Source organism: Capricornis sumatraensis, chromosome 11 (assembly GCF_032405125.1).
Source record: "Capricornis sumatraensis isolate serow.1 chromosome 11, serow.2, whole genome shotgun sequence".
Taxonomy (NCBI): Eukaryota; Metazoa; Chordata; class Mammalia; order Artiodactyla; family Bovidae; genus Capricornis; species Capricornis sumatraensis.
In genome coordinates, this window is record NC_091079.1 from 50,366,996 (window position 1) to 50,387,333 (window position 20,338).

Consider the following 20,338-nt stretch of genomic DNA (forward strand, 5'->3'; position numbering starts at 1 on the left):
TTTAATGAAATTATGAGACAGTTGGCTAAAAACAATCTGTAAAAGCAAATGCTGTTTTCCATCTCCCTAAACCATTTCTAGGCATAATACTTGTTATTATTTTATTTAAAAATCCTAAACCTTTCTGACCAGCTCATTTTCATGTTTCATAAGCATTATTGATGAGAAATGCTTCCTTTAATCTTTTAAATTTAGTTCTGTCATACCTCAGTCAAAGATCATCCCCTCATTCTTTCTCTTCTTTAGAGCAGTTGAACATTTCCCTTCAGATTGGTTGAGGATTATTCTTTTCATTTTGATGTTTTATATCCTGGAAGACATTTTTAACAAATGAAATAATATAGTAAATACTTTCAACATTTTTTTAATATGTGTGTATTTTGACTCTACATCCATAGATTTTGTACTGATTTTAAAGTGTAGTTCATGGCTCAGTGATAAGGATGAGAGCGTTGCTGTATTTAAGATTTTTTCCCCGCTGTGTTTTTCATTAAAGAAATAAAGGAAAACGTGCACATGGTAAAAAAAAAAAAATGACACAGAAGTATATATAGCATGAGAATTGATGATCCTCCTAACCTTGTCCGCTAGTTATTTAGCAGTTTCTTGTATACAGTTTCATGACTAGACTGCACACATGTGTATAACCCTCTCTTCTTTTTCTGTATATGATAGCATAAATCCTGTTGTGCATTTGAAGATACCACCATTTATAGTATAGGGGCATGACCATGACCTCCTGAGATTAAAAAGAACCTTACTGTTTGTTGACAGACCTGGAGCAGTTACTGTCTGCTGCTAGGGTTTCCACTGCAGACTGGCTGTTGGCTGCTGTTTGGAACTTAGCTTGTAAATAGTTTCTTACACTGATGAAAAGAATGGCTCATTGTGCCTAAACTTTATATAAACCATATGGTTTATGTAGAGTACCTGCTTTCTGTCTGTAGAGTCTAGAATTTCGGTACCTACTAGGCAGAGGGTGCCTGAGTGACCAGCTCCTATTAAAAACCCTGGGCACTGAGTAGGGAGCTTCCCTGGGAGATGACACTTCACGTGTGCTGTCACAGCTTGTTGTGCAGGAATTAGGCACGTCCTGTATGATTCCACTGGGGAAGAACTCTTGAAGTTTGAACCTAGTTTACCCTGGACAGTGCCACATTCCTTTGTTAGTTTTGCTTTGTATCCTTTCGGGGTAGTAAACCATAATTGTGAGTGTGGTGGCTTCTGCATTCTGTGAGTCCTGTCAAGTCATCAAACCTGGGGATGGCTTTGAAGACTCCCAACACATTCCTTTTCAGTCTTTATTTTTTCTGGTTCCTTTCTATCTTCCTCACCTCTAAACTTTGGATACTCCAGAATCCATCTTTAATGTTTGTAGGCCCTAGGTGTTTTTTATGTCTGCCATTTCTAGGCATTATCTCTCACTTATATCAAAGTGCCATTGATTTCAGGCTCCAAAATGTCCCAAATTTATTTTAGCTTTCATTCTTAGAAGTCAAGTAAATCTACAAGCAAAAAGTTTGCAGATTATTGACGTAAGAAAAAATTTTATTCCTGTTAGTAGAAATCAGTATGATTCATTCTAAATACAGTTGTGCTTGTGGAAATTTGGAAAAGAATTATAAGGAAGGAAAATTACATTGCTGCAATTTAAAATTAATATCAGAAAAGAAGCAACAGCAGAGTTTCATATTGCAGCGTCATTCTAGGGTTTAAGCTAAAAAAAGATTTTGGATATTAGGCAAAAGAAAAGAAAATCGTTTTTACTAATTTTTGGTAGTACTTTTAACTGTCACTCCTTGTAGCATATGTGGTCTTAGGTTTCTCTTATTCCAAGTTAAATCCCAAACATTCTGCCTCTTTGGTGTAGTTTGTACAAGTCAAATGGGTCCTTTGTAATAATGTCTTTTAGCTGAAGTTCTCCTCAAAGTATTTATTTGCATCTCTTGATAAGTCATTTGCTTATGGAAAGGCTTAGTATTATTTCCTATAATTTGTCCTTTGATTATTTTGACATAATACTTGTTGATGGTAATATAATAATGAAAAGAAGAAACTAAGTGTTCCATGGTAATCTGTAAAATATTTACTGTGAGTGCTATTTAGAAAATAAAAACTAATTTTAAAAAGGTTACACAGTGTAGTTTTAAATATTTAACCCATACCCACTATGGAAACCAGATACTTTTAATTGCTCTAGCTCTGAAGCATAGTGTTAGAGTCAGTCACTGATGTTGTATTTGGTGAAGTGACATCACTTCAACTGACCCTAAGGTGACACTGATGCTTTACTTGCCCCTGGAACAATCAGAAGACAACTGCCCTGCAAAAGTAAGTCTCACCATATTTCTCAGTTCATTAAGTCAGTTAGGATCCCGTTGTTAATACTTACTTTAAAGTGCACAGAATATTTAAATTGTTCTATACAGTTCTTAATTTTATGTCTATGACTTACCTCTGATATTGTAAAATATTGGTACTAGATAACAAAAATAATTAAAAAGTATTTTCTGTTGACTGACCATTTAGTTAATAAAATTTTAAATAATTCTGAAGGCATTATGTATTCTCACTCATCTTTTAAGACAGTTATTACAAATACTATTTGAATCAATAGTGAAAAGCAGATACTCATGATAAACTTCATATGAATAGTAATTATAGATGAAAATGAACCATATTTTTCTTTATTTTCTTTCATATAAACCCACCAAGCAGAGCTGAAAATCAGCAGCAAAAGCCACATTAAATACGTGACTTAAAAAGCTGTAAGTTACTTGTTCTGCTGAGTAGGAAAGCTGAGCACATTGGGGGGCATCCTCCTTATAGCATTGTTTTCTTTTCCTTCTTGACACAATAGTGCATCCATTGTGACCCTGTGTAACTAGAGACATAGAACTCTGGTTACTAGTCATTATGCTTACTCTTTCTATGCAGTCATACTCCTAAGAGCAGAGATGAAATACTAAGAATAGTGTTTTTCTTCTTAATCTTTCTCTTACTCAAGCATTCATTTATATATTCATATACACATTTATTGTAAAGTTGAATAAAGCATGGACAGTGCGTTCATGGATTTTATAGTTTAATTTCGTGTCTGAAATTCCTTTCTGAATGTGAGAAGCAAACCATTTTTCTCTTTAGGCTTAAATTCTGTCTCTTTGAAAATAGGTTTTAAAATTTTCTTTGTGAGGAAAGAATGTCTTTCTCAAATGAATTTATATGGAATGCTTTAGATTCTTCTGGAAGAGAATTAGGAACATGAGTAAGAGGTGTCTTTAAGGAGTCCTCTGTCATACCCTCATCATTAGGAGTTAAGTAGGCCAGGAGTGCTTATGAAGAGAATTTGGGTTTTTAAGGCAGAAAGGGGAATTTAGTATTACATAAAAATCAATAGACATTCATTTATATTTAAAAGACTTTGGTTTTATTTTTGCTCCTGAAACATTTTAGTGATATAACGAAGCAGTGATATGACACAGTCATGAGCAGTTTCCATCATTTAGATGCGTTATGAGGAATAAGGCAGAAAAAATGGTAATATCCTTGTTGGTGTATTACTTACAGTCAGTTGTTTCATCTGTATTTCTTGTAGCTGACTTTGAGGAAAATTAATTTTGTTCAGAAATAATATTTTATACTTTAGTATTGCCTAGTAGGACTAGAAAAGCAAAAGAAGCCTCAGAAATTGTAACACTTACTTGCTATTGGTGCTTGACATAGTGTTTTAGTATTAAAAATATTTTTAAAGTATATAATTTGATTTTAACTGTTTTATTAAGATATAATTTACATACCATAACGTTTATCCATTTAAATTGTACAATTCAGTGGTTTTCAGTGTATTTACAAGTTGTGCAGCCATCGCTGTGGTCATCATCCCAAAATGTAATTCGATTTTTGAACTCTTGCATAAGGAAGAGTTTACCCAAAATGGAAGTTTTTCTTAGAGGACTAAGATTCCTTTACAGAGCTGCTATTTGGAATGACAAAACTCTGGAAATGGGTAGTGGTAATGATTGCACATTTTGAATGTACTTAATACCAGTGAATTGTATGCCTGAAAATGGTTAAAATGTCTGTTTTACCACAATAAAAATTAATATCCATTTATATGAAATCAGAAATGGCAGCTTTAAAATTTTTTGGAAATTTCAGCCTAAACCATGCATGGCTGTTTTTATCAGACATGTTATATTCAATATCCTGTGATAAACCATAATGGAAAGGAATATGAAAAACTCCCTGGGTTCAGAAGATCCCCTGGAGAAGGGAAAGACTAACCACTCCAGTATTCTGGCCTAGAGAATTCCATGGACTATACAGTCGATGGGGTCATAAAGAGTCGGACACGACTGAGCGACTTCACTTTCATTTTGACATGTATATGTGTAACTAAATAACTTTGCTGTACAGCAGAAATTAGCACAACATTGTAAATCAGCTATCAGTTCAGTTCAGTTGCTCATTCGTGTCCGACTCTTTGCGACCCCATGAATCGCAGCACGCCAGGCCTCGCTGTCCATCACCAACTCCCGGAGTTCACCCAGACTCACGTCCATCGAGTCAGTGATGCCATCCAGCCATCTCATCCTGGGTCGTCCCCTTCTCCTCCTGCCCCCAATCCCTCCCAGCATCAGAGTCTTTTCCAATGAGTCAACTCTTCGCATGAGGTGTCCGAAGTATTGGAGTTTCAGCTTTAGCATCATTCCTTCCAAAGAAATCCCAGGGTTGATCTCCTTCAGAATAGACTGGTTGGATCTCCTTGCAGTCCAAGGGACTCTCAAGAGTCTTCTCCAACACCACAGTTCAAAAGCATCAATTCTTCGGCACTCAGCCTTCTTCACAGTCCAACTCTCACATCCATACATGACCACAGGAAAAACCATAGCCTTGACTAGACGGACCTTAGTCGGCAAAGTAATGTCTCTGCTTTTGAATATACTCTCTAGGTTGGTCATAACTTTTCTTCCAAGGAGTAAGCGTCTTTTAATTTCATGGCTGCAGTCACCATCTGCAGTGATTTTGGAGCCCCCAAAAATAAAGTCTGACACTGTTTCCACTGTTTCCCCATCTATTTCCCATGAAGTGATGGGACCAGATGCCATGATCTTCATTTTCTGAATGTTGAGCTTTAAGCCAACTTTTTCACTCTCCTCTTTCACTTTCATCAAGAGGCTTTTTAGCTCCTCTTCACTTTCTGCCATAAGGGTGGTGTCATCTGCATATCTGAGGTTATTGATATTTCTCCCGGCAATCTTGATTCCAGCTTGTGTTTCTTCCAGCCCAGTGTTTCTCATGATGTGCTCTGCATATAGGTTAAATAAGCAGGGTGACAATATACAGCCTTGACGTGCTCCTTTTCCTATTTGGAACCAGTCTGTTCCATGTCCAGTTCTAACTGTTAATTAAAAAATTGTTATGACACATATTCTTTTATGTCAGAATACCACATTATTAATTTTCACAGACTGAAAGACACATATTAAAGTTGTTGTAGGTATTTTAAAAGAAATTTCAGCAGAATTAAATGAAGAAGAAAAGGTAATTGGCTTTCCTTTGCTTTAGTTTTGCTGTGCTTAAAAAAGCGAGATGGCAGGGACTTCCCTGGCAGTCCAGTGGTTGAGACCTCACCTTTCAATCTAGGGGGTGTGGGAACAGATCCCTGTTTGGGGAGCTGGCATCTTGCAAGTCTTACAGCCAAAAAACCAGATACAGAGCAGAGACAATGTTGTAACAAGTTCCATTAAAGACTTTAAAAATGGTCCAACTCAAAAAGAAAAAAAGAAAGGCACGATGGCAAACAGTACAGAGCCATCTATCTAAAGGGGGAAGAACTAAATATAACACCCCCCCCCCCCCACATAGTACTATGAAGTCACCTTTTATAGGTGTATAAAAAGCCTCTGGAATAAGACTCAGATACAGCAGTGTTGGTTGTTCTAGGTGGAAGAAGTGGGTGGGAGGGATATTTTCCATTGTTTGAACATATTACCTATTGAAACATTTCAAATAAAAAATTTATTATCCTGATCCAAGTCTCAGAATCCACATGACTGTGTTCCTTCCTACTGTGCTTTGTTACAGGACATTGCATTGAAATTGAGATTGGGTTGCAATGAGCTACATTGCTTAAGAAGTTGTTTTCTTTCTAGGAATTGATTATGGATTAAGTTTACCACTTGGGGAAGACTATGAACAGAAGAAACATAAACTGAAAGAAGAACTGCGACAAGATTACAGACGCTATCTTACTCAGGTAATGAGTTCTAGTAACTCGTTTGTTTGGTTTTGTGCTTTAGAATTTACCTCCTGAATTTATTTTCATAAGATTTTTTAGTCATATACATTAATATTTATGTTTTTAGGGGTATCTAGCAATGTACTGTAACAAAAGTTAAGTGATATATATGACATTGATAGAGAAAAAAATGATTCTGAGAATTGGTGCCATGAAATAACACAGACTCTTGACCTTTCAAGGAGGACAATTTTAAATGAGATTGTAAATTCTTGTTCATGTTTTTTATAGAGTAGTCATGGTATAAAATAGCCCAGTCTACTACTCTGTTCCCCTCAACCATGTATTAAAATGACATGTGGAGTTCTAGTTTCTAATTATTTTCTTAAGAACTAAGCTTATAAAACCTGATTGAGCATATTTCCTTAACCATCAGGTTTTGCTTTATGATTTAATCTATTTACTTAGTGGAACTCTTGTTTTAAGTATTTTTTGTTAAATTATATGATACCTAATTATTATAAGTTTTAAAATATAGTTTACTAGGTATAAATGTATCTAAAACTGTCATCATGTTTCTAGTCATCCCAAGAGATTCTTTAGTTTCTTCCTACTTTGTAATGTTTATTCCACATGTATGAATCGTCTCTTATTTATTTTGATTTGACATGAAGAGAAAGGACTTTGAATACATTTTACCAATGGTTTGTTTCCCTTGACTTTAGGGTATTACACAAGCAAAAAGAAAGGTAGGGTTGCCTGCAAAATGTTGTTCTTTACTGTTTTGTTTTAGATCTAGTAGCTTGTGATTATTTGCATATATGATATTGTTGTTCACAAACTAATAAAAATAACTTCATTTGTGATTCAGAGACTTTTTAGTGGCACCATTTTGGATCCTTGCTTTTAGCAAAATGACACTCTATACATCATACGTTTCCATTAGTGCAATCAGGCATTCTTTTTGATTCCTGCTTTGCATTTGTTTTTGTTGCTTGCTTATGCATCTTTTAGAAATATTCTGCAGCTATTGTAAATTCATTTGTTCTCAGTATGCACGTTTTTGTTCTTCAAAATAATTATAATTGTACTAGTTGCATTAAGATTAATAAAATGACAGAATATTTAAGATATTCTAAGATATTTTTGAACTGTTTGTTGTCAGTCTGGATTACTTGATATTTTGGTTCCCAAACCTGTGGATTACATTTGCACACTTATATTGGAAAATGAAGAAAACATTTTATAAAACTGTTTTTAAAATGAATCTCACACATCCATTTATCTTTCAGCCAACACTTTTTAAACACTTGTCATCGAGATGAATCTGGTATGAATTTTGTCTTCAAGGGGCTTAGAATCTAGTTGTAGAGATAACATTTATACAATTCAGACAGTGATAAATCTTAACAAGGCAGGTACTGTAATGATCAGGAAAGGCCTCCAGATTTTTGACTGATCTCCTTGCCCTAATTCTCAATCCATTCTCCATGCTACTTTCCAGCATGATCTTGTCCCTTACCAGCTGAAATCCTTCTGTGTCTCCTCTCTGCCTTCAGGATAAAAACCCAAGTTGCTTAGCATGACATGAGTAGTCTCTTCACGAACCAGCCTGCCTCCCTGGCCTTGGGCCTCATTGTCCTCTTCTCTTCCCTACTGCTCGTTGGCTGAGGTTTTCCTTTAGTATCTGCTACAGTCCGTGGGGCTGCAAGAGTTGGACAAAACTTGCGACTAAACCACCACCACTTTCACTTGTGGATTTTACGTTATTTTATAGACACAACGTTTTTAAAAAAGAATGGCAATGGAAGGTATAAGAAGAAATTGCCTTTATGAAAGAGAAGAATCGAGGAGCACAAATTTTTAAATGTAAAGGGCTGTGAAGGAATTTTTGGTCTTAGATCATTAAGAATATAGTCGTGGTAGAGGAACAGTTGTTCCTTAATATGACAAAGACAATTTTTAGTTGACATCTGAGAAGGTGGGAGTGGAGAGGAAAGCAAGGGAAAAAGAAAATTATGTAGGATATGGGGAGGCAGCTGCCATGGTTCCTTGACTCCTGGAATATGTACAGTTTGCAAGTCCCATTCTCTCTGGATTTCTTGTGGCTTCCAGACTTTTGCAAGAGTGTTAACTTTAAAAAATGATCAAATCTTTTCTGCCAAGAAGAGCCACTTAAACAATTAACTACCATCTTCTTTCTAGTCTTTAGAATAAAAAACACTTGGCCATCTAAACACAAAAAGAACATATTCTCAGAAGAAGTTTTTAAACTGAGTCAGTAAATTATTTCCAGCCCAGACCTCTCTCCTGAACCTCAGACTCTTGATATTTTCACTTAGAAATCTAGTGGGTATATTGTGTTGAGCATGTCTTAGAAGGGAACTCCGGATTTCCAATCTTTTCGACTCCCATCCCCTAGAAGCCTGTAGGCTACCTGTCAACTATTCTTGTCATTTTATTTATTTATTTTTTGGCCACAGCACTTACCACCTTCTAACATACTGTAGAATTACTCTTCATTGTGTTTATTATTTCTTGTCAGTTTCCCCTGCTGGAATGTGAACTTTGGGAAGGCAAAGATCTTTTGTTTTCTTCACTGAAAAGTCCCAGGTGTATCAAACAGTGTAGACATATTGGGCACTCAATAATTACTAAATGAATGAGTGAATGATTAAAGTTCAGCGAAGCTCACTGTGTCATCCTTATTATTAGTTTTTTTCATTTTATTGAAAAATACAGACATTCTGGGCCCATGTTTAGAGTGGGGCATGGCTTAATGAAGGAATAAGGATGCAGTATCTCTGTATGCTCAAAATTGGAACTCTGTGTTTTTTGATACATGTGTAACTACAAAATGACTAGGTTTACATCATACTTTGGTATATAGGGATCAAACTGACTCAGGGATCTAGTTGTGTGTCAAATTGTTTCTCTTAATAAATGAGCTTAGAATTTATGTAACTGCCTTTCAAATTAGCTTTTGTAGCACAGCTTATTTCTAAATTCAGATTAGTCTGTTTTATCAATTATTTTGTTCCCATGATGTTTTGAGTATAACTCTGTTGCAGTACATTATATTGTAGTTGTTTGTTTCCATGTTTGTTTCTTCATTTGAATTATAAATCTCTTAAATATAGGGAACATATACTTATCTTTTTCTCCCTATCACCTGTAAAAGTAACAGAAAAGTATTAGATTGCTTGTTTTATGAATACAGAAAAGTCATAGAATTAGGTTAATAAGTATTGATTGATTTAATCCTCATTACCTAATAATATAGACTTTATTATTATTGTTTTACAAAGAAACAGAAGCAGATAAATTAAGAAACTTCTCCAGATTATATGACTACTCAGCACTAGTACCAGAAAGTTGGGGATTGTATATATATTTTATAAATACCTTGTGTTTGTTTTATAGTGTTCAAAGAGATTTTACATGTTTTAAATCCTTCTTGATCTTGTAGCAGCTTTGTTAAGGCAAAATAGATTCCAGTTTCATTTTACAGAAGAAAGTCTGGATCAGAGAGATTTAGTGACTTGCTCAGTGTAGCACAGCTGAAAATTGTTGTAGCTGGTCCAAGAGCCCAGGCCTTTGGATTCCTAGTCTGATGCTCCGTCACATTGCATTACATAAATGCTTAATGGACAGGAATGGAGAGGCTCAGAGAGAAATAATGTTCATAGTTTATGCCTTCTGGCATTTAAATACATATCCATTAATTGCAGAGAAATTAGAAAATTCTCTTTTTTTCTAATTTTGGTATAGTCTTCACACATTTGTAGTTTCTGTCTTCATCTCCATTTCATTCTGTTGCTCTCTATAATGTAATAATTTAGACTATATTAATAGAATATAAAGCACATTTATGAAACATTTTATAAAGGCAGTTAGGTAATGTATTTTTTTAATGTGTGTGTCTATATACAGAAAAATTTTGTATCCGTGAGTGAAACAGATTCATCTACTCTGGGAGTTTCTCTTCCTATTGGTGAGAGGTTATCTGCTAAGGTAGGTGGATAGGAATAGTTGTTATGGATAGCAGTTTCTTGAGGCATCAAAATCATGAAAGAGTATATTCTTGATTTAAATGCAAACAAGTTTATGTCATTTCCATACTTGATTTTTTTCAAAATCTGTTGAGTCTCCAATGCTGTTTAAAAAATGTTTTGGAATGTTACATTTGTAACCATGTAATATGCTATATTCCTTTAATATATTAATTAAATGTTCAGAATTCATTTTTTTAAAGCATTGGTTTCTAAGCTATAAAGTTCAGGGTATGTGAAAAAAATTATCAGTGAGATGAGTGGATGAGAGTATACTGAGCTTTCATATAGGTGATTTTTGGGCTATTTGAATATGTGTTCCTATCACAAATAAGTGTATATTATCTTAACAGGGGGTAGTGATTAAGCACTGTATTCCTCTTGCAGATATTCAAATTCCCAAGCTAGATCAGAATCATGATATATAAGGCAAATAGACAGTAAGTTTCAAAAGACAGCCTTACTTCTTACAAAACTTTTTAGATTGTGCTGTTTCAATGATGCTGAAGGTATTGGGGCTTAAGAACATTTCCTAATACAATATATTTATGTTTCAACAGAACATTGATGTTATAACATTTTAGTTACTATGATAATTTTACGTTTTTATGTTTTAAATAGAACGAAGATCTTTCCTTAAACTTGGGAAGGAAATGGATAGAAGCAGGTCTTTCAAGGGTGCGGTGTGAGGAATTGGAGGCAAGAGATACCTTTGAGAAGGAAAGTAGGAAGGTAGCCCGGTCAAGTCTTGGAAACATGCTAATGACAGACCTACTGGCAAACACATTCATGCACTTCCTGGTGGAAGAGATTTATTTATGAATGCTTTCGGGAGAGTGCACTGGGATTCTCTAGGATTGCTGTTGGTAAACAGAGAATTCAGGGACTTAACTGGTCACAGCTCCTAGGAAGGTATCATCTAAGTCAAGTAACTATTGGAGTATAAAATGTAAGCATTTCAAAATCAAAGCCATGCCCTCATGTTAGAGATTGCCTGTGTTAATTGGAACTTAAGCGTGTAGTAAACCTTATTTTAATGTGGCCAGAATGGACGAGGGGAACTGCACTGGTGGTCTCTGATCTCTTCCTGCATCTCCTGTGCCTTACAACTATTCCTGCCTTTGACATTATTAGTAAAGTTTGATGCTAAGCAGGATCTCTGAATTGTATGAGTCTGATTTGACTGTTAGGTACTTTTTCCTAATGTTGAAATTAGCATTGCCTTTTTTTTTTTAACATTACCTTTTGGTTTTCTATTTTAAGGAAAGGTTGAAACTTGAACGTAACAAAGAATACAATCAATTTCTCAGGGATAAGGAAGAGTCCACTGAAAAGTTCAGACAGGTAGAAAAGAGTACTGAGGTAGGTTTTGCTTCTAAATAAATCTTTACATGCTGAATATTTGTACTCACTTGAAAATATTTTTATATTATTAAACATTTCATTTAGTTTTTATATAAATATTTAAAACGTTAAGCCAAACTGAACCAAACACAGGAGAGAGATTTAATTTTGTAAATGGTTTTATCTCATACTGAAGAACTTACTCTGCTTTTTAACTTGAACTTCATGGAGGGGATTTAATTTTAGAGATTGGTTTTAAGTAATGTTTGTTTATATTTTATTTTTAAGTGATTTTTTTGTACTGACAAATTTCTAGCTGTATGTATGTATATACATATATATGTAAAGAAATATAACCAAATTTAAGAGTGGTTGAAAAATTTACTGCATCCTATAGTCTCTGTGTTGAGAAGGCATTTAATTTGAAATACTCTGAACAAATATTTAACTGCCAAAATACGTGTAAAATCTCCTTGGGATAGTTTATCTTCTCTTTTTGTAACCATCTATCCATATTATTGTTGCCTATTTATTTTGTATTTATTAAGTTTTATTAAAGGATAACACTTCTTTGGAGGTTATTTCCTAAAGAAAAGATATTTCTTATGGGTGATTAAGCCTTTGATTTGAGATGGTAAATAGATTAAGCATCATTTGAGAATTTAATTACCTTTTAGAAGATAGCATCTCATTAAGATCTTTTTCTTCTATTTTTTGTTAACCAGCAGAAGAATCTAAGAAGTAAAAAACCTATTAGTCAGGTTAAACCTGATTTACCTTCACAAATACAGTCATCTTGCGAAAATTCAGAGGGTCCTAGAAAAGATGTCCTAACTCCTTCAGAAGCATATGAAGAACTTCTAAACCAAAGACGACTAGAAGAGGACAGGTACCGAAAATTAGATGATGAAATTGAATTAAGGAACAATAGAAGAGTCATTAAAAAAACTGATGAAGAAGTGGGCGGTTCCAGTAAAACACATCAAAGGTTTGACAGCAAGACTGCCATTCCAGATAGAAGATTTCACAGGTTTAATGAGGATCGTGCTTTTGATAAACAGTCTTACAGACCAGGCTATGATCCAGAAGTAAGTGAAGACATGGATGAGAGGTTTAGATATGAAAGTGATTTTGATAGAAGACTTTTGAGAGTTTATACAAAAGACAGGTATTTACAACTTCATTTTTATTTTCTTTATTTGCTTAATATTACTCTTGTTACTTTTTATCATTATGTTAGATGCTGTTTTATTTCATGTACATATTTGATTAATTTTAGGATGCTATCAGTTTTATACCATAATTTATGTGTCACTGAAGAACAAAGAAAACAACCCATGAAAGGAACCAATTAAAGGAAAAGGGGAACCAATTAAAAAGCTAGGACACTGAAAGGCTACAGCTTAGGTAAATATAAAATTAAAAGGGAAATAAACTTTCCCACAGAAAAGGACAGAAAAGAGACTTCCACTTCTCAACCTTGGCACTGAGTGGAGGGAGTTAAAAAGAACTCCCCTGAGAATTTGAACTGTAAGCCAGTACTGATTCAGGTTTTCAGTCTCAATTCATTCTGCAGTATTGTCCAAAACTGGAGAAGGCAGTGGCAACCCACTCCAGTACTCTTGCCTGGAAAATCCCGTGGACGGAGGAGCCTGGTAGGCTGCAGTCCGTGGGGTCGCTAAGAGTCGGACACGACTGAGCAACTTCACTTTCACTCTTCACTTTCATGCATTGGAGAAGGAAATGGCAACCCACTCCAGTGTTCTTGCCTGGAGAAGCCCAGGGACAGAGGAACCTAGTGGGCTGCTGTCTATGGGGTCACACAGAGTCGGACATGACTGAAGCGACTTAGCAGCATTGTCCAAAACAGCCCTGAGGTGAGAATTGAGTTATCTCATTCTCATAGGGCGCCATGGTGACTGGCATGAGAAAAATAACTTTTCCCTGCAATAATTGACTCACAGCCAGATTCAAGGCTGTTTGAGTTTCAGATGTTAAAATGTGTGAGGGGGGAAAGCACTTTAAAATAGATGAAATACAGTTCATTCCTTTAATGTTTCTATGCTCTAAGTACTTTAATCAACATTTTTGCCTTTAAGTTACTTATTGAACATTTATTTAAGTGAAATGGCACTTAACTAATTTTGATCAGATTTTTAGGTGCTTTTCAGTTCTTTTGGATGTTGTTTCTCTGACACTATTTGTAATTTATTACTACAATGGGGTCTTATTTTATTAAGTCATTTGTCTTAATACTCAAAGCTTGCTTTAATCTAACTTTTGATTTGGAGATAGAGATATGATAGGATCTTATATTTTCATTGACTAGGTAACCTGTAGGGATTAAAGGTAAATATTGAACAGTTTATGGGACTTGTTTCATTCATTCATCCAAATAGATTATTTTTTAAATATTTTAGAAAATTTTCTGAGACAGTGCTGCATGATTATTCTAATTATTAATAATCATACAAAGCCTTTGCAGTTCTTTCTTATCTGCTCTTTATTCTGTAGTTATTATATTCTGCTCATATCCAGTCTTTTTTTTAATTTTTAGTTTTTTAATTGGAGGATAATTGCTTTACTAGGTTGTGTTAGTTTCTGCTGTACAACATATTCACTTTGATTTAGGTAATCTGAAGGATTAGAATTTTGTAATGCCAATTATAGTTTATTTCTTGTTTGGATCTAGTTGTACTTCAGAAAATACTCCAAATTCTGTAACATGTTATATTTGAAAATGTTTGTATCTAGAGGTCGTGAAAGGCTGCCTGAACTACAGGAAGTCTCAGTTGGGGAAACACAGATATTTTTGGACTCTTGGTACTGCCTTAACTTGTACATGAGAACTTTTTTCCCTTATGGTGTCAATTTATGTTTAGAGTGTAATGTAATGTATACCTTTTAAGATTGGAATTTAAAAAAACTTATTATGGTTGTTTTGTTTTTAACATATTTTAATCCATTATTTTTGTAATTATACCTTGTGATAATTTTTACATGAACTAACAAATCAGTTTCAGCCCAATTATTTGAGAGCAATCTTTTTTCTTATGTATCCCATGAATGAAATGAAATTTCTATATAAAATCTTCCCCAAGCAGTAGTTTAGATTAAATATATAGGTCAGTGAGACTAATTCCTGTTATACATTTTAATGTTTTTAACAATATTTCTTAAAAATGTGAATCATTATTATACATTTTGTAATTGTGTAAACTTTTACGTCTCAAAATGTAAGGTTTTTCACATATGTCTCAATGGCGGCTGCTGCTGCTAAGTCGCTTCAGTCGTGTCCGGCTCTGTGTGACCCCATAGACCGCAGCCCACCAGGCTCCGCTGTCCCTGGGATTCTCCAGGCAAGAACACCGGAGTGGGTTGCCATTTCCTTTTCCAATGCGTGAAAGTGAAAAGTGAAAGTGAAGTTGCTCAGTCGTGTCTGACTCTTAGTGACCCCATGGACTGCAGCCTACCAGGCCTCTCCATCCATGGGATTTTCCAGGCAGGAGTACTGGCAGTTGAGGTTAAAATTGGATTTCTGTATTTCAGATTTGTAGATTTCCTATTTCCAGCAAAAAAGAAAAGATTTCACATTGATCACTAGATTTATTTAGCAGGCAGAGTGGTTGCTAGGAAAAATCACTCTGCTTGTTAGTGAAATTTTTGAGACTAAAGAAATGTCTACCATCATTTGGTCTCTTGCTTTAACTATCTTAAAACTGTTGTTCCTTGGTATTCAAGGGGGATCCATTTCAGGACCCCTCAGGAATATAAAAATCTTTGGATGCTCAAGTCCCTTCGGTAAAGTGGTGTAGTGTTTCCTTATAATCTATGCACATCTTCCCTTATGCTTTAAATCATCTCTAGTTTACTTATAATATCTAATACAATGTAAATGTTATGTAAATAGTTGTAAGTGCTATGGAAATAGTTACCTGTTCACAAGAAATTCAAGTTTTGCCTTTTGAAACTTTCTGGAATTTTTTTCCCCTCAGATACTTTCTATCTGAGATTGGTTGCAGAACCCACAGATACATAAAATGAAAGTGTTAGTTACTCAGTTGTGTCTGACTCTTTGCCACCCCAGGTTCTAGAGCCCACCAGGCTCCTCTGTCCATGGAATTCTCTAGACGAGAATACTTGAGTAGTAAGCCATTCCCTCTTCCAGGGGATCTTCCCCACTCAGGGATCGAACCTGTGTCTCCTGCACTGCAGGCAGATTCTTCACCGTTTGAGCCAGCAGGGAAACCCCCACAGATACAGAGGGCTGACTGTATGCTGTAATCATCTTTTGGCTCTGCAGGTCATTTTCTTTTCTTTTTAGATTAATTTTATTGGAGTATATAGTTGGTTTACTGTCTACTTAACCATAAGTTCTTAAAAACAATCACTGCTGATTGTGAGAAGTACAAAGTTCTTCATACTTCTAAGTTTCCCATGTTCTTTTTTTTTTTCCTTTGAATAGTGAACATGCAGTGAATTCTAGTTTTGATTTTGATTTTTAGGTTTTTAATCTTAGTTCTTTTCTAATTACCCTATTAACTTTTCTATATACTGTTATGTATTTATTAATGAAATATTTCCCTCACTTTAAATATGAGAAGATAAAGCCCAGGAATGATTTTACTTTCTTAAATTAATCAATCACTGACAGTGTTTTAAAATAGGTAACAGATGGTTAGCATTAGCTTGACAGTTGTACTGTGTGTGTGTATGTGTGTGTACTTTGATACATATTTGCTAATTTAAGTAAATTAATAATGTTTTAGGAGCTTTCTGAAGTTGAATATAATACTGTTTTATAATACTTTGACACTTTTACATGCTTTTAAAAAAGATAATCATCCTAGTCTTTATTAACTTGAGCTGTAGAAGATAATATACTAACTACCTTATTATGTTTTATTTTACAACCAATGTTCATGTAATGGGTAAAGGAGATTTTTAGCCTTAAAAATGTTTCTTTTTTAAAGTTTTTACATGATTAAGGCAGTTAGCACTTGCAGTTTAACTCTTGAATTTGTTAGTTTGTAATTGTGGTTTTCATTTAAGAAAATTCTGAAATTGTGCTTCATGTGAAATTAGAATCTGAGATAGAATCTGACTCAATAGACTAAGTGCTTGCTTAGTATAGGACACTTTTAAGTGTGCATGCTTAATATGTAAGGTATAAATGAGGAGAAATGGCTTATTAGAACATGAGTTTATTAAACTTGGTATTACTTTTTTTTCTTACTTTTTATTTGGAAAGACCATTTTAATGTCATTTTCACCACTTTAAAGATGGGATCAATATTAGAAAAACCCATTCTTGAATTAAAGTGAATATGAAAATTGGAAAAGAACAGAAAACAAGGAGAAAAATAGTGACTACCATTTAACGGCTCAGTAGTTTTCTTATAATTTCTATAATTGAGAGCCCCTCTAGCAAAATTCATTTACATTAGAGAAATTTTTTATATGAAAACAGGTGGTGTAACCATTATGAATTTTATGTATTAAGTAAGGAGGAACTTGGTTCTTTCTCCCTGTAAGCTGTGTCAGGACCAACGGGTGGTAAATATTTTATGTCATTCTTGATAGCATAAACATTGTAAAGTTATTCCTGAAGGAGTTTTTTGATTCTGTGGTTTATTAATGAAAAATGTTTTTATTATCAGTTAGAAATTGTTCATTCACATTTAACTTAGCTGAAAATACTTGTGGTTTTAAACAACTTGCTTTTTCTTCTGTAAGAGAGTAATTAGTTTTTAAAAGATAAACATGTTAATTTTTAGAGTAAACTTGGCCTCTACCCATACCTGTTTTCTTTGCGCCTTGAAATTTCAACCTAATTACCTGGAATTACTGACCCATGTCTTCAAGGAAATAGAAAAAGCTTTTTCCATTTAGCATAGATTTAACTTTTTTTGATAGTAAGATGGTGAAATATTTTGTAATTATTTTATTCCCTCAATCAAATCTGATTTGATATGTCAAAGGAAGTAAAGTTCTCCTTTTATGAGATCTGTCCCTTTCTGAAAAAACCTCGGTGGCTTGAGGTGTGGTAAGTGAACCTGTGGATCAGAGGTGGTAGAATATTTAGATAAATTAGTTCTGGGTCACAGGGATGGTTTTAATGTGAAACTGGCTCCCAAGTTATAGCTAAACAGAAGGAATTTACTGGCCCTAACTGGAATCTCTGGATCTGAATAAAATTAGGCTGTTCTTAGATGATTGATGAGTTCACTACTTGTGGATTTTATCATCTGTCAGTTGCCCCTTAATGTGAAGAGGGTTGAAGAGATAAGAAGATACAAATGGTGAAAGCGTTGCTGGCTCTCACCAGTTCCCTTGTCTTGGGACTTCATTTGCTTCAATAAAATAAAAATATATTGTGAGAGCCTTATAAAACCAGTTAAAGCCAACTCACTGGAATAGTTAAGATTGATTAAATGATAAATTTATTGGAAATATGAAGGAGAGTTCAATAAATGAAGGAAATTCCATTATAATTATAGGGACATTTAGTAATAAGTAAGGTGGTTAACTTTCCAAACTATAATTTGACTTCACAGCTTGTTAGGTTGCTTTCTAGGTTTTTTGTTTGCGTCTTTGCTTTTTTTTTTTTTAAAGGTCTTGTATTAGTAATTAAAAAAATATTTAAAAAGGTAAAGTCGCTCAGTCGTGTCCGACTGTTTGCGACCCCATGGGCTGTAGCCTACCAGGCTCCTCTGTCCATGGGATTTTCCAGGCAATAGTACTGGAGTGGATTGCCGTTTCCTTCTCCAGGGGATCTTCCCAACCCAGGGATTGAACCTGGGTCTCCCACATTATGAATCTCTATTTGTAAGTAGTAATTTTTTCTTGATTTAACAAAGTAAGCACAATCATGTCATCAGTCATTTCATAAAATTGAGTAGGGTGTCTTAAGATTTTATTATTTTAGTGAAATGCATATCTTTGTTCTTTTTTGGCTTCTTAAATATTTCTCCAGTCTTGAATTTGTTATTATTATAAGTGACAGAAGGGGACGTTTATGATTTAATTAATTTTTTTCCTTTAGTGAAAGGGTATACTTTGAAGTATCTTTCATATGGTCTTTTTGTTAGGAAATCTGTATGGTTTTGCTGAGAATTTAGCAGAGACCTTGACCTTATTTATACAAAAAATCATTTCTTAAATTTCTTTAATTTAGAATAATCTTTGAAATTTCTTTTTGCATTTTTGGTGCTTGCTTTATTAAGATACATTTCTATATAGTGAAGAGCTGATAAAACATTGTAGATGTGCTAAATATAACATACTTTCAGTTCAGTTCAGTTGCTCAGTCATGTCTGATTCTTTGTGACCCTATGAATCGCAGCACGCCAGGCCTCCCTGTTCATCACCATCTCCCAGAGTTCACTCAGACTCAAGTCCATCAAGTGTGTGATGCCATCCAGCCATCTCATCCTCTGTCGTCCCCTTCTCCTCCTGCCCACAATCCCTCCCAGCATCAGAGATTTTTCCCAATGAGTCAACTCTTCTTGTGAGGTGGCCAAAGTACTGGAGTTTCAGCTTTAGCATCATTCCCTCCAAAGAAATCTCAGGGTTGAGCTCCTTCAGAAAGGACTGGTTGGATCTCCTTGCAGTCCAAGGGACTCTCAAGAGTCTTCTCCAACACCACAGTTCAAAAGCATCAATTCTTCGGCACTCAGCCTTCTTCACAGTCCAACTCTCACATCCATACATGCACCATACACCACAGGAAAAACCATAGCCTTGACTAGACGGACCTTAGTCGGCAAAGTAATGTCTCTGCTTTTGAATATACTATGTAGGTTGGTCATAACTATCCTTCCAAGGAGTAAGCGTCTTTTAATTTCATGGCTGCAGTCACCATCTGCAGTGATTTTGGAGCCCCCCAAAATAAAGTCTAACACTGTTTCCACTGTTTCCCCATCTATTTCCCATGAAGTGATGGGACCGGATGCCATGATCTTTGTTTTCTGAATGTTGAGCTTTAAGCCAACTTTTTCGCTCTCCTCTTTCACTTTCATCAAGAGGCTTTTTAGCTTCTCTTCACTTTCTGCCATAAGGGTGGTGTCATCTGCATATCTGAGGTTATTGATATTTCTCCCGGCAATCTTGATTCTAGCTTGTGTTTCTTCCAGTCCAGCGTTTCTCATGATGTACTCTGCATATAAGTTAAATAAGCAAGGTGACAATATACAGCCTTGACATACTCCTTTTCCTATTTGGAACCAGTCTGTTATTCCATGTCCACTTCTAACTGTTGCTTCCTGACCTGCATACAGATTTCTCAAGAGGCAGGTCAGGTGGTCTGGTATTCCCATCTCTTTCAGAATTTTCCACAGTTTATTGTGATCCACACAGTCAAAGGCTTTGGCATAGTCAATAAAGCAGAAATAGATGTTTTTCTGGAACTGTTGCTTTTTCCATGATCCAGCGGATGTTGGCGATTTGATCTCTGGTTCCTCTGCCTTTTCTAAAACCAGCTTGAATATCAGGGAGTTCACAGTTCATGTATTGCTGCAGCCTGGCTTGGAGAATTTTGAGCATTACTTTACTAGCATGTGAGGTGAGTGCAATTGTGCGGTAGTTTGAGCATTCTTTTGGATTTCCTTTCTTTGGAATTGGAATGAAAACTGACCTTTTCCATACTTTGGGAGTGCTTAATTGTTCAGTCGTGTCTCTTTGCAACCCTCTGGACTGTAGT

The 20,338-nt window shown here is 35.0% G+C and overlaps 1 protein-coding gene across 1 annotated transcript in view; it reads left to right on the plus strand.

Moving 5' to 3' along the window:
• The window catches only part of CSPP1 (centrosome and spindle pole associated protein 1), a 106,116-nt gene that overhangs the window by 13,733 nt on the left and 72,045 nt on the right, over window positions 1-20,338 (plus strand). The window contains exons 4-8 of the mRNA XM_068983446.1: window positions 6,156-6,259; window positions 6,967-6,990; window positions 10,175-10,255; window positions 11,557-11,655; window positions 12,363-12,805. Of these exons, the coding sequence (XP_068839547.1) occupies window positions 6,156-6,259; window positions 6,967-6,990; window positions 10,175-10,255; window positions 11,557-11,655; window positions 12,363-12,805 (751 nt within the window). The remainder of the gene's footprint in view (window positions 1-6,155; window positions 6,260-6,966; window positions 6,991-10,174; window positions 10,256-11,556; window positions 11,656-12,362; window positions 12,806-20,338) is intronic.